The sequence below is a fragment of the Capra hircus genome, chromosome 18, assembly GCF_001704415.2.
Source record: "Capra hircus breed San Clemente chromosome 18, ASM170441v1, whole genome shotgun sequence".
NCBI classification, from domain to species: domain Eukaryota; kingdom Metazoa; phylum Chordata; class Mammalia; order Artiodactyla; family Bovidae; genus Capra; species Capra hircus.
The window spans coordinates 26624275-26638046 of record NC_030825.1 but is presented as its reverse complement, the minus strand read 5'-3'; the positions used below and the strand labels follow the sequence as shown (position 1 = coordinate 26638046).

General features: G+C 50.1%; 1 protein-coding gene across 2 annotated transcripts in view; it reads left to right on the top strand.

The window, feature by feature from the left end:
* Positions 1 to 13772, top strand: part of PLLP (plasmolipin) — a 28879-nt gene that overhangs the window by 10448 nt on the left and 4659 nt on the right. Inside the window, exon 1 of one of the 2 annotated variants that reach the window (XM_005692088.3) lies at positions 12738 to 13731. The exons of the other annotated variant lie outside the window; for it this stretch is intronic. Within the exon in view, the coding sequence (XP_005692145.2) occupies positions 13336 to 13731 (396 nt within the window). The 5' untranslated portion in view covers positions 12738 to 13335. Of the gene's footprint in view, positions 1 to 12737; positions 13732 to 13772 lie in introns of those variants that run through there. 2 annotated transcript variants of the gene reach the window in all.

Sequence of the window (13772 nt, the reverse complement as noted above, 5' to 3'; positions counted from 1 at the left end):
TACCCAAGTTCAGTTCAGTCGCTCAGTCATGTTTGACTCTTTGCAACCCCATGGACCACAGCACGCCAGGCTTCCATGTCCATCACCAACTCCTGGAGCCTACTCAAACTCAGGTCCATTGAGTCAGTGATGCCATCCAACCATCTCATCCTCTATCTAACCCTGCTTCTCCTGCCTTCAATCTTTCCCAGCATCAGGGTCTTTTCCAGTGAGTCAGTTCTTCACATCAGGCGGCCAAAGTGTTGGAGTTTCACCTTCAGCATCAGTCCTTCCAATGAATATTCAGGACTGATCTCCTTTAGGATAGACTGGTTGGATCTCCTTGCAGCCCAAGGAATTCCCAAGAGTCTTCTCCAACACCACAGTTCAAAAGCAACAATTCTTTGGTGCTCAGCCTTCTTTATGGTCTATTTCTCACATCCATACATGACTACTGGAAAAATCATAGCTTTGAGTAGACCTTTGTTGGCAAAGTAATGTCTCTGCTTTTTAATATGATTGTCATAGATTTTGTTGTTTGTTTGTCATAGCTTTTCTTCCAAGGAGCAAGAGTCTTTTAGTTTCATGGCTGCAGTCACCATCTGCAGTGATTTTGGAGCCCAATAAAATAGTCTCTCACTGTTTCCATTGTTTCCCCATCTTTGACATGAAGTGATGGGACCAGATGCCATGATCTTTGTTTTTTTGAATGTTGAGTTTCAGGTCAGATTTTTCACTCCCCTCTTTCACTTTCATCAAGAGGCTTTTTAGTTCCTCTTCACTTTCTGCCATAAGAGTGGTGTCATATGCATATCTGAGGTTATTGATATTTCTCCTGGCAATCTTGATTCCAGCTTGTATTTCATCCATTCCAGCATTTTGCATAATGGACTCTGCATTTAAGTTGAATAAGCAGGGTGACAATATACAGCCTTGATGTACTCCTTTCCCAATTTGGAACTAGTCCTCTGTCCCATGTCTGGTTCTAAATGTTGTTTCTTGACCTGCATACAGATTTCTCAGTAGGCAGGTAAGGTAGTCTGGTAGTCCCATCTTTTGAAGAATTTTTCACAGTTTATTGTGATCCACACAGTCAAAGGCTTTGGCATAGTCAATAAAGCAGAAGTAGATGTTTTTCTGGAACTCACTTGCTTTTTCTATGATCCAGCAGATGCTGGCAATTTGATCTCTGGTTCCTCTGCCTTTTCTAAATACAGCTTTAACGTCTGGAAGTTCTCAGTTCACGTACTGTTGAAATCTCGCTTGGAGAATTTTGAGCATTACTTTGCTAGTATGTGAGATGAGTGCCATTGTGTGGTAGTTTGAGCATTCTTTGGCATTGCCTTTCTTTGGGATTGGAATGAAAACTGACCTTTTCAGCTAGCACTGTCAATGATATAAGTTACCAACCAATGCCTTTACAGTGTTGCCTCTGAGAGAAGCTTCTGATGGAAATTGAGGAACAACATGTGTCTATGTACCTTTCTCAATGTCTGATCTAAGTGTGGCAGAGGACAAGCTGGAAGGTTTTTCTGAGGATCCTGAACTCTTTACAAAAGAATTTACCCTATTAGTAAGATCTTTTGATCTCACCTGGGGGTACTTAACAGATTTTAGTATCCCCTTGCTGCACCGCCAAGGAAAAGCAGGATATAATACTGGCAGCCAGAGCCCATACAGACCAATTGGCAGCCCAAGCCAACAGGGCCATGCAATGCACTGGGTGGGGAATGATGCTGTCCCCGAGGCAAATCGGCAATGCAATCACCAGCTGATTCTATTGATAATAGATAGATGGGACCATATGATTAACTGTTTAATAGAGATTATGAAGAAACTTACAGTAAAACCTGTTAATTATGAAAAAGGTCCAACTGGGATAGGATGAAAAACCTGCAGTCTTCTAAAGGAGATTAGTGGAAGCTTTTAGGAGGGATACCTAAGCTTTAAGGAGTATATTCCCCCTCCTCTGAGGGACGGGCCCTTTTGGCTATGCATTTCGTAGCCCAGTCTGCCCCAGACATCAGGCATAAAATTCAGAAAGCAACTGCTGGTCCTCAGACTCCAATGAATGATTTGTTCCAATTGGCTTATTTGGTTTTCAATAACGGGGATACGGTTAGAAAGACTGAATGCACCCAGAGAGTATGCAAGAGACCCAAATGATTGCAGTGGCTTTGTCTGCTCAAAGACCACCAACTAGGAGGCTGTCCTTGCTTGGCCAATCTGGTCCTGGTGGACCACGAGGCCCATGGGTACACATACAAGGCCAGTGTAGCCTCTGTGGACAAAAGGGGCACTGGAGGAAGAACTGCGGGTGATGTGTCCTTTGCAAGTAGCCAGGCATTGGCAGAGGGAATGCCCCAGACACCAGACAGCAGAGGCCCCTCAACCATTGATGGTTTTGCAATCAGAAGACTGATGGGATCCAAGGCCAAAAATGGCTCTGCCTAAAGATACCATCTACATAACTAATGTCAAGCCTCGGGTGATCATTGATGTGGCTTGGTAGAATTTCTTATAGACACGGGTGTAACCTTCTCAGTCTTAGCCCAAAGGATTGGAAACCTTAGCTTACATACCAACAAATAAAACACAGGCAGTTTTGAAAGTCCTAGGCTTGATAGAGGAAATGCCACAACCTTGTTATAACAAGGGGAAAAATTGGGCTAAAAATAGGGGGTTAATAAGTCAAAGGGGATGGTGTATGTTAGATGAAAATACTGTGATTCCACAAACTCAGCAATGGAAAATAATCAAGGTTTTATATGAAACTACCCACTATGGATAAAGTGAAGTGAAAGTGAAGTCGCTCAGTCCTGTCCGACTCTTTGGGACCCCGTGGACTATAGCCTCCCAGGCTCCTCAGTCCATGGAATTTTCCAGGCAAGAGGACTGGAGTGGGTTGCCATTTCTTTCTCCAGGGGATCTTCCCGACCCAGGGACTGAACCTGGGTCTCCCGCATTGCAGGCAGACGCTTTACTGTCTGAGCCACCAGGGAAGTAAGATGTGAAGCTCTTTGGAATTTACTACAAAGATTGCTTGTGGGTAAAGGAATGAAAATGGTGGTAGCCCAGATTACCAAATCATGTGACACATGTTTACAAAATAACCCTAGAAAAATGCCACCCCTCCTCCATTATTTAGACCCATTCAACACCAAGGAGAACGGGTACATTGATTTTACTCAGATGCCCAAGTCCAGAGGAAACAAGTATTTGTTGGTAAAGGTAGACACATTCACCCGGAGAAGGCAATGGCAACCCACTCCAGTACTCTTGCCTGGAAAGTCCCATGGACAGAGAAGCCTGGTAGGCTGCAGTCCATGGGGTCGCTAAGAGTTGGACACGACTGAGCGACTTCACTTTCACTTTTCACTTTGATGCATTGGAGAAGGAAATGGCAACCCACTCCAGTGTTCTTGCCTGGAGAATCCCAGGGACGGTGGAGCCTGGTGGGCTGCCGTCTATGGGGTCGCACAGAGTCGGACACGACTGAAGCGACTTAGCAGCAGCAGCAGCAGCAGACACATTCACTAAATGGCTAGAGAACTTTCCCACATGGACAGAAAGAGTAACAAAGAATTTGATTAAAAAGATACTCCCACCTTTCAGATTACCTCAATATATACAAAATGATAATGAACCTCTCCCAGATTTAGGAATTATTTTGGTAAAATGGTTTGGGTTCTCAAGATCATGACTAAAATTCTGAAATAGAAACTAGGAGGTTTCTGTGTTTGTGTGTTCATATGTGTCTATATGTGTGTTCTAGATGTATAATATTGCCAAAAGTTAATTCACAAAAGAGCTCTACTTAATTGACTTAAAGGAAATTAAATGCTCATATAAATACTCAAAAATACAAAATAGTCCGGCGAGAATTTAATTTCGGTCTCATGTTACCTGAAAAATACTTAGGACAAAACTGATATCTGGTGATTGAAAAGTGAAAGATTGAAAATTTGAAAATGGTTTAAGCTTTTTGGTGTGATTAATATAGGCAAAGAGTTACACATGATCAGGATTTTCTAAGACTGAATTAAATTTAGTTGGGTAAATGGATTTTGTTAGGAATGGATTTGATTTCTCTCTCCAAAGTAGTCTTGAAATGCTTCTTTTGACAAACAGATTGAGATGAGTTTCTTTGCCTATAAGTGATTTGTATTTGCTTTTGAGATCTTTAGGGAAAAAACCTTTAGGTAGGGAAAAAACCTTTAGGTAGGGGAAAAGTATTGTCTCCTAGTGACTTATGATCTTATCTAACTGAAACTAACTTTGGGATGTTTTAGAGGGCTCCTGTGTTATCTCAAAGAGAAATATTTAACTAGGGTTATTCGGTATGTTGTGTTAAATGTGATCTTTTGTAATTTTGGTTATCCAACTTTATCATACACTGTAATCAGATGTTTGACCATGCCTTTTGAGTCTTTTGTCATTTATACATATTTATGTACCCTGGTGCTGGTTCAGAAAATGCTTCATCAACCAGAAGATACATAGGAAGGCTAAGGAACCAGTTACAGCAGTTCTACACCAAGATGGCTCTGTAGGGATTTCAGCCCATGTAGACTAAAACAAGGAGCCTCCCTTGTCCCTGGGGCCCCTAGATCGGGTATCCAGAATTACGGAAGATGAACCTTCCCTTTTGCTTCCCAAACTGGGTTTTGGCTGGATTGGTGTCCCAACCACATGGGTTCAAGTCCCAAGCTGGGTTTTGGCTGGGTTTGAGTTCCAGCACATGGGTTCAAGTCCCAGTCTGGTAAATGGTTTCACCCCAACCCTATTCCCAGCAGGCAGAGAGGCCAGTCTCATGGGGCTAATGAAGTGCCTGTGATCCCAGCAGCCAGCTCTCTCTGGAGGGCCAATGGCAGGGACCAGCCTACGGTGCTGAAAACATTGCTTCTGTCATCCCCTCAGGGTTCAAGGACCGCCCCTGCCCCTTCTCTGCTCCCACCTCCAGGGCTCTCCCAATTAGTCTCCAGGGAAAGTCCCTACCTTCTGGGATTTGGAATTCTGTTCCCCACTGGGCATCTCTCTATCTGCTGAGTCACAGAACTGGCCCCACCATTAACTGTGCATAACCTTGGGTGAAGTTCATCTTTTCCAAGTGACTTGGTTTCCCCATCTGTGAAATGGGCCATGTGCTTTATGTAAAGAGCTGGGCTTCCTGGGAGTGAAGCACTGGGGCAGCGTGGGGGGAGGGGTTGGAGTCGAGTTGCACTTGACCTGGGCTTTCAGGGGGCCTAAGGCCTTCCTGGGATAGCTCTGTGTGGCTATTAGAGTCTTTGCGCTGGGGAGAAGGCACAGATTGGCCTTCTGGGGAAACCAGGAGACCCCAGTGGAGGGAGGGGAGGAGGGTGGGAAGGCAGGCAGGTAGGATGTAAATTTCTGGAACCTCACTGAGGGGCTGTGTTGCTGCTGCCTCTGGGAGCCAGGAAAGGCCTTGGCGATGCCTCAGGGGGCCCCCACCTGCCTCCACACGCCTGGGCCTGTCTGTGGAGGGGACCTGCTTAGTCTCTGGCCCCAGAGTGCTGCTTGAGGTTCAGGTTGGAAAGGTTTTTCTAGAACCCCGAGAGAGACCCCAGAGGAAGATGGTGGCAGTAGGCTCCTTGACATTCAGTCTGCACGCAGGGGCTGGAGGTCCCCGTTAGGGAGGTCTGGGGGTGGTAGGGCCATGAGGGTAGGGGTGTAGAGGTCTCTTTCATCTTTAATTCTGTAACTCAGGACTCAGGAATAAGAAGCACTGTGATAAAGGCTCTGTTTGGAAAGCCCTGGAGGTGACCCAGGCCCTGAGTCAGTGTTCCCCTCCTCCCCCTCCTCCTTGGCAACCCAGGCTGGGAGCGGCATGCTTGTGGGTGGGGACCTTGGCTGCCTGGCTCTCTCCCCCCACCCCACACTCCCTGAAGCCTATAACAGCGCCTGGCACAGAGCGGGCCCTTGGGGGAGAGTTTGTTCAGTGACTCGATGTGGTAACTCACGTGCCTGCTTTTCAGGTGACAAAAGGGAGGTTTGGCAGAGTTAGATACCAGCCCAGACCTGGTCAGTTGGCCCCAGGCTGGGTTATGAATCTGCCCCGGCGTGGCCTGCAGAGCACACAGTGGGAATTCCAAGGAGCCTATCCCTCTGCAAGGGGAGGATGGGGGGTGTGGAGTTGTGGCACCCCGCCGCCCGGCGCCTCTGTCCCCTGCGCCTTTGTCCCCTGTGACACAATGAGTGGCTTTTTGTCCCCATAAAGTCCCTTTCACCATAGGGAGAAGGGCCAGAGCGGGGGTGGAGGCCGGGCCGGGCCAGGCCAAGTTCTGAGTGTCCTGAGCTGCCCAGATGTGTCCTTGTGTGGGGAAACCCCTGGAAGGGTTCACGTGGTCCCCTGGACCTCAGTTTTCTGGAAGGTGCAGTGGGGAGAAGGGAGTCCTGGGGGCTGTTGAATGGGCCCCACCCTCACATTGTTCCCAAAATATTTTGTTTCATTACCAATGTTTAAAAAACTGAAGATTTCAAGTAGAAATTTGGATTTCTAATATCTCTTTAAAAATTAGAACTTCAGACTTCCCTGGTGGTCCAGAGGTTAAGGATCTGTGTTTCCACTGTAGGGGGCACGGGTTTGATCCCTGGTTGGGGAACTACGATCCAGCATGTTGTGTGGTGGGTGCAATAAAAAAAAAAAAAGTTCTGGCTATCCCAGACCTGCGTTCCCCCAGACATCAGCTGGTTGCTTTCAGCTCCACAGACCTCCCCTGGCCCACCTTAGTCTTTTCTGTGACCTGCCTGTCTTGGTAGCTGCTGAGTTTGAAACCACAGTGTTAGCTCTGGGGCACAATGTCCCCCCTCGTGCCACCCCACCCCTCAACTCTGGGGTTTACTCCCTCTAAGCCCCAGGCTGTCTAACAGCCTTCCTAGCCACTCACAACCTCTGCAGCTGTTCACTTTTTCCTTTATTTTACCTGCATGACATACCTATGAGGTAGTTGCAGGAAGGGGGATCCCTTCCAGGGCCCAAGAGTGGGCTCTTGTCTAACCCTCGGAAATGCATTGTCCGAGGAGACACACGTGTTGACAAAGCAAGGGGCTTTATTGGGAAGGGGCGCCTGAGAGGAGAGCAGGAGGGTAAGGGAACCCAGAACTGCTCTGCCACGAGGCTTGCAGTCTCAGGTTTGATGGTGATGGGGTTCGTTTCTAGGCCAGTTCGTCGTCTCTGGCCAGTCACTCTTGATTCAGGGTCCTTTCTGGTGGTGCAGGCACTGCTCAGCCGAGACGTGTGCCAGCGAGGAGGATTCTGGGAGGTGACATCTCCTTTTAACCTTTCCCAAGTGCTTCTGGTTAGTGGTGGCATGTTAGTCCTGTCTTCCTTACCAGGACCTCCTGTTGTAAAATAACTCACGCACATGGTTACTATGGTGCCTGACCAGTGCCATGGGCAGAGTTCCTCACGCTGGCCCCCGGCATCCAGCGTGAGGAACTCCACCCATGGCAGACCAGGGTGGTTGGTTTCAGTTGGTATGTTTCCCCTAACAAGGTGACCAGCATTGGGGTACATTCCTAACCTTCTTATGTGTCAGATGAAAAAACAAGCCAAAAAGGTTAGATGACTCTATGATGAACCTAGACAGCGTATTAAAAAGCAGAGCATTCACTTTGCCAACAAAGGTCTATATAGTCAAAGTCAAAGCTATGGTTTTTTCAGTAGTCATGTACAGCTATGAGAGATGGACCATAAAGAAGGCCGAGTGCCAAAGAATTGATGCTTTTGAACTGGGATATCGGAGAAGACTCTTGAGAGTCCCTTGGACTGCAAGGAGATCAAATCAATCAATCCTAAGGGAAATTAACCCTGAATATTCATTGGAAGCTCCAATACTGTGGCCACCTGAGGTGAAGGGCCAACTCACTGGAAAAGATCCTGATGCTGGGAAAGATAGAGGGCAGGAGGGGGCAGAGGATGAGATGGTTGGATGGGATCACCGCCTGAATGTGCATAAGTTTGAGCAAACTCTGGAAGATAGTGAAGGACAGGGAAGCCTGGCACGCTGGCAAGTCGTGTCTTGGTGACTGAACAACAATAAGGCCACTCTCGGCCCAGAGAGTGGAGAGTATTAAAAGGAGAGTTGAGTGACCATCTTGGGGCAGGAGTGGAGTTAGTGAGTGCTCCTGGGATTGGTAGAGTCCCTTCAGTCAGTACGAGGGAGGAGAGGCTGTGGGTACCCTTGGAGGAGGCCTGAGTTGAGGAGTGTCAGGGCTCAGACTGAGAGGAGCCTTGGAGAACGCTGAGCAGACCTCCCTGCTTCTGCTGCACAGAGGGGAAGACTGAGGTCTAAACGGGTGAAGGTTCTGCCCTGGGGCCCTTAGCCTGTGAAGAGAGGAGGGAGTGTAGCTGCAGGAGGGGTCCTAGGGTGGGGCTGGGTTGCATTCTGCTCCCCTTCACCTCCACACCTCCACCACTTTAGGATAAGCCCAGCTGCCTTATCTGAAAGGTGGGCGGGGCTGCACTGATGGGTGGGGGTGGGGAGGTGACCCTTATCTGCCAGGAACTATGCTTGGTGCTTAAGTTTAAATACCTTCATCTCCCCAAGCCTCACACCCCTAGGAACTGCACATGCTGGTCCTACCCCGTCTATTGCAGGAAACCAGGCACAGGGAATGGGCTGGAAAGCCCAGGTTCTAGCCCCTTGAAGTGATAATGACATTAGGGCATGTACTGAGTGTCGAGACTGTGTTGGGTGTTGGTCTGAGTGCCTTTCCTACATTATTTCACTTACATCTACCCTTGTAAGGTTGGCACATTTTGAAGATGAGCACATGGAGGTACAGAGAGGCTCAGCAACTTGCTGGAGGTCACACAGCTCGTAAGCTAGCAGGGCCAGAGCTCAAACCCAGGGAGTCAATAGACCAACTTTTCATCAGTTAATGCCAACATCTCCCAGTTAAATCAGATCATAACAGCCATTCACAGCCTCAAAGAGTAGTGAAGAAAGATGTGTTCGTTTCCTAGGGCTGCCATAACAAATTCCCACAAACTAGGTCACTTAAAAAACAACAGAAATGTATTGTCTCACAGTATTAGAAATTCAAAGTCAAGGTGCTGGCAAGGTTGGTTCCTTTGGGAGGCCCTGAAGGAGAGTCTGTCCCATGCTTCTGGCCAGGAATCCTTTGTTTTCCTTGGCTTGGAGACATATCACTCTGATCTCTGCCCCCGTCTTCACATGGTGCTCTCTCTGTATGTCTCTATGTCCAATTTCCCTCTTATAAGAACCTCAGCCCCTGGATTGCTCCCCCACAACTGATTACCCCCCACCAAATGCCTCATGGTCAGGCATTTGTGACTAATCCCTTTCCTCTCTGACTCAGCAGGTGCTTTTAACAAAAATCTCTGTTATCCAGTTGAGAAAAAAATTTTTGGAAGCTCGAACGTCCTGGAGCATGTGTGAATGTGACCTTTTTGACAGTGTTAGTCGCTCAGTCATGTCCGACTCTGCAACCCCATGGAGTGTAGCCCACTAGGCTCCTCTGTCCATGGAATCCTCCAGGCAAGAATACTGAAATGGGTTGCCATTTCCTTCTCCAGGGGATCTTCCCGACCCAGGGATTGAACTTCCGTCTCCTGCAGATTATTTATCGTCTGAGCCACCAGGGGAAATGTCGTTTAAAGACAAAATCCCTCATCTGAAATCTTCAGGTTTTCAAGAAGGAAAGGGCATTTTTTTTTCCTTCAGGATTTCCAGACATTTCTCTTGGTTCATCTGCATGGGGTGCCTGAGGAGGCATGGCAGGGGCCTCAGAGTTTGGAGGGGCCAAGTGGTGAGGTTTCATTCTGTGCATGTTTGTATGTGTGTGTATGTCTGTGTGTCAGTCTTTGAAGAGTAAGACACACAGGTGTATGTGTCGACATGGGGACAGAGGTGCATGGGGTCAGAGGTGCATGGGGGCAAGAGTCAGGGACCTCGAGAGTTTGTTACAGCGCAGAGTTCTGCTCTTCCTCACCTGGCTCCTTCCTTTTGCCAGCTTCCCCCCCACCCCCACCCCCTGCTCTCATGTCCTAGTGAGATCTTTCTTGACCTTCTTATCCCTTCTCAGCTGAATTTTTCCCCATAACACATTTCCTGTGCATCCCTCGTGTACTAGGGCTTTATCTGACTCCCCTACCCCCAACCCAGCTGTAGAGTGAGAGCTCCAGGAGAGCAGGGCTTCCCATGTTTACCACTCACACAGTGGTAAGTGCTCAACAGATGTTTGGCTTACTTATTTGGCAGCACCAAGTCTTAGTCACAGCATGCAGGATCTTCAGTTGTGACATGGGGCCTCTTGGTTGTGCCTTGTGGGATCTGGTTCCCCGACCCAGGATCGAACCTGGGCTCCCTGCATTGCAGCATACAGTCTTAGCCACTGGACCACCCGGGAAGTCCCACCACAGATACTTGTTGAATGAGTGAACCCAGAGGGAGGCACACGGTGGGGCCTGTGCTCAGAGCGGGGGTGTCCGAATTGCACGAGGACCTGTACGAAGCCCAGTGGGCAGGTGGCAGAGTCAGGGCTGTCTGCCTTGCCCTCTGGCTACTGCTTCCCTGCTTCCCCTGCACGGTGGGGTTTACCATTCTGGACTGGACTGTAAGACAAGTCTTCTGGCCTCTTCCAGCTGGACTGTGGGTCCGCAGCAGGTGGGAGGGTCCAGCGGCTCCTGCACATTCTAGAGATGAGGCCCGGGCCCAGCTTCCCATGCCTAGCAGAGGGTCAGCACATGCGGGGTTGCCCTATCCTGGACTGGGGTGCTCAGGCAGATCCTTGGGGCTGGGGGTGAGGGGACGGGAAAAACCAGTCTGTCAGGTTCACATGGACCTTCCTTGTTGGAGAGCAGAAACCGAGGCAGCTCCCTGGGTGCAGGGCCAGGGAGGCAAGGCCGGAGGGATGCCAGATATTCTCACTGCTTATTCCAGCAGCTTTGTCTCCCAGAGGCTGCGCTTGCTGATCTGGAAATCAGGGCTGAGCAGGAGGGAGAGGCAGAGACCAGGGAGCCGGGATGCCAGCTGGGCCTCGCCCCTCGGAGCCAGCCCAAGTGTCCTCATTTTTTGTACATCACTAAGTAACTCTTAGTAGACCAGGTTTCAGAGAAGGGTTGATCTGGGTTCAAGTCCTGCCCTACCCTGTCCTTGACTCATGGGTGACTACAGATGACCATGGGCACATTTTCCTCTGAGCTCCTGTTTGAAAAATGGGGCTAATAAAAAAGCTTAATGAGAGGGTTATAGGAAAATTGGTGAAATAAAAGGGAAGGTGCTCACCTGAGGCTTGGCACATTACGAGCCAGAGGGCATTAGGTGGTTATTTGTGACCAAGCCCATGAGTGATAACACCACCAATTGATAAGTGTACATTAACGTAAACCCAAATCATTCCCTTCATGATTTTTAATTCACTGCATTTTCTAACTTCCTTTCAGATAGTTGTAACCAGGCAACACGATGGCATGGAGGCCCATAAGGACCCTGCTTTAAAGCAAGGAGATAATTAGGGACTTCGCTGGAAGTCCAGTGGTTAGGGTTCCACACTCCCACTGCAGGGGCACAGGTTTGATCCTGCACGCCCAGTAGCATGGCCAAAATAAAAAGACAAGGAGATAATTGTCTGCCCCTGGAAGGGTCCTGTGCCTTGCTGCTTTGGGGGTGTCTGGTCTTTTGAGCAGTGACTCCCCTGGGTCTGGGGGCTCTTGGCCCCCCTGATGTGTCTGTTTCAGGCAGTGTCTGTCTGAAGGATGAGTGGTAAAAGCTTGGGGGTCTGGGCTGAGACACCCTAACTCTGGGTCCTCATGGATAAGGATTCCCCTCCGGTGGTGTGACTGCCCACAAGGCCCTGCTCCCTGTCCCACCTTCCTCATCGCACACTGGGCCCTGTGGGCCACCCAGTCTATTGGTGGTAGCTGAAGGAGAGCACTAGAGGCTGGAGGTGGGTCAGGAAGGCTGGCGGGGTGCAGTAGCCAGGTGGGCATCCCTGGGAACTCACCCCTTCCCCCCAGGAGAGGAAGAGGGGCAGGTGCAAAAACCTGGAGAGAAGGGGGAGAGGGTGCCTTCCTGAGTCTCTCACTCCCACCCCTGGGTGGAGGGAGGCAGGGCTGGGAGCATATTTATCGACTCAGGCCTGCTTCCTCCTATAACACACAGCACCTGTGCCGGAAGGGTCTGGCCCCTATTTCTTGGATAAGGAAGCTGAGGCCGGTTAGCGCCTGAGCACGTGTTTACTGAGCAGGTACTCTGTGCTCGGCACTGCAGGGCACTGGAGATGCAGTGATGCCCAAAACCCAGGGGCCTGGGTTCTAGCGGGTGGACTAGAGATGCCCTGGGGAGCCGCACAGAGGCGGGGACACTTGCCTGGTGTCCCACCACACAGGCAGGGTGAAAGCCCAGCAGCTGACTGGAAAGCCCAGAGCTCTACCTCTCATTTCCGGTGGTGGGGGGAAAGGAAAGCTGTCAAAGGGGCTCCTGGACTCTGGGCCTCAGCTAGGGTCACCCCTGCCCTGCCCCACACATGGAGGGGGACTGATACAGAAACTTCCCTTTTGGTCCTTGGCACGGGACCCTCTCTGAGGGCTTTCCTGGTGGCTCAGATGGTACAGAATCCACCTGCAATGTGGGAGACCTGGGTTCGATCCCTGGGTTGGGAAGATCCCCTGGAGAAGGGAATGGCTGCCCACACCAGTATTCTGGCCTGGAGAATCCCATGGACAGAGGAGTCTGGCGGGCTACAGTGCATGGGGTCTCAGAGAGTCGTATATGACTGAATGACTTTCACTTTAGGGGACCCTTTCTGGCTACTCTGGGGTGAGTGACAGCTCTCCCTTGTCTGGGAAGCTGGGGAAATTTTTGTCCTTCAAACCAGCAGGCAGAGGTGGGTTTTGCTTCTGAGCAAGTTAGGTACCCCTCTGCCAAGTTCCCCAGGATGCCCTTGAAGTGGGTCAGCCGACCTGCCTGTGTAGAGTTCCCTGCGGGACGGCATCCTCAGCTGGGAATAGTTCCTTTATATACATGAACCCTCATGGGCGCTGACCTTATAGAGTAAGTGTGCTCTTCATACTCACACGACCAGTGCTGTGAACACAGCACAGGGTGGCTGTGAGTTGCCCCAGCGTCACACAGCTGGCAAGAGGAATGGGTTTTAACTCAGGCGGTCGGCTCTGGAGGCCGTGGAGTTAGCTACTCTGCACACGCTGGGATGTTGGGGCCCACCTTGCCACGTACAAATGGCGTTCTAGTCCCTTGGCTTCTCCGAGGCCCAGTTTCACCTGGAAGGCAGGGATGGTAGCACCTGTATGGCGCAGTTAGGCGAGTCGGAGAAGGCTGGGTGGAGGGGGCTTGGTGGGGCTCCAGGCAGATGTCACTGTACCTCTGGGCCTCTGTGATTGTGTCCCTGCCTCAGGGATGTGCTGGTGACTTCATCTTTCTTTCAGTAGCTTTTCCTAAGCCCCTGGCCGAGCTTGGGTCCTGTCCTGGGTGCCAGCATGCACTTATGAATGAGCCAGTCATGTTCTTGGGGAACTGGACAAGCCCGGGAGACCACCCTCTCCAGGGCTGCAGGGGTCTCACCCTGGAGGCAGCCGAGTGGATGGCAGTGCTGCTGTGGCTTCCAGTCTGGGGAAGGAAACAATTTGTTTTGGGTCGGTGGTGCCTGAGGGGCCATGTAAGCCCAGAAGAGGGCTCTGGAGCCCAGACTGGAGGAGTATGGAAGGTTCCCTGGAGCACGTACCATTTCAGCTGGGGTCTGAAGAAGGTAAGTTACCAGGCAAGGGCTTTGTATGCATGTGGTAAAAG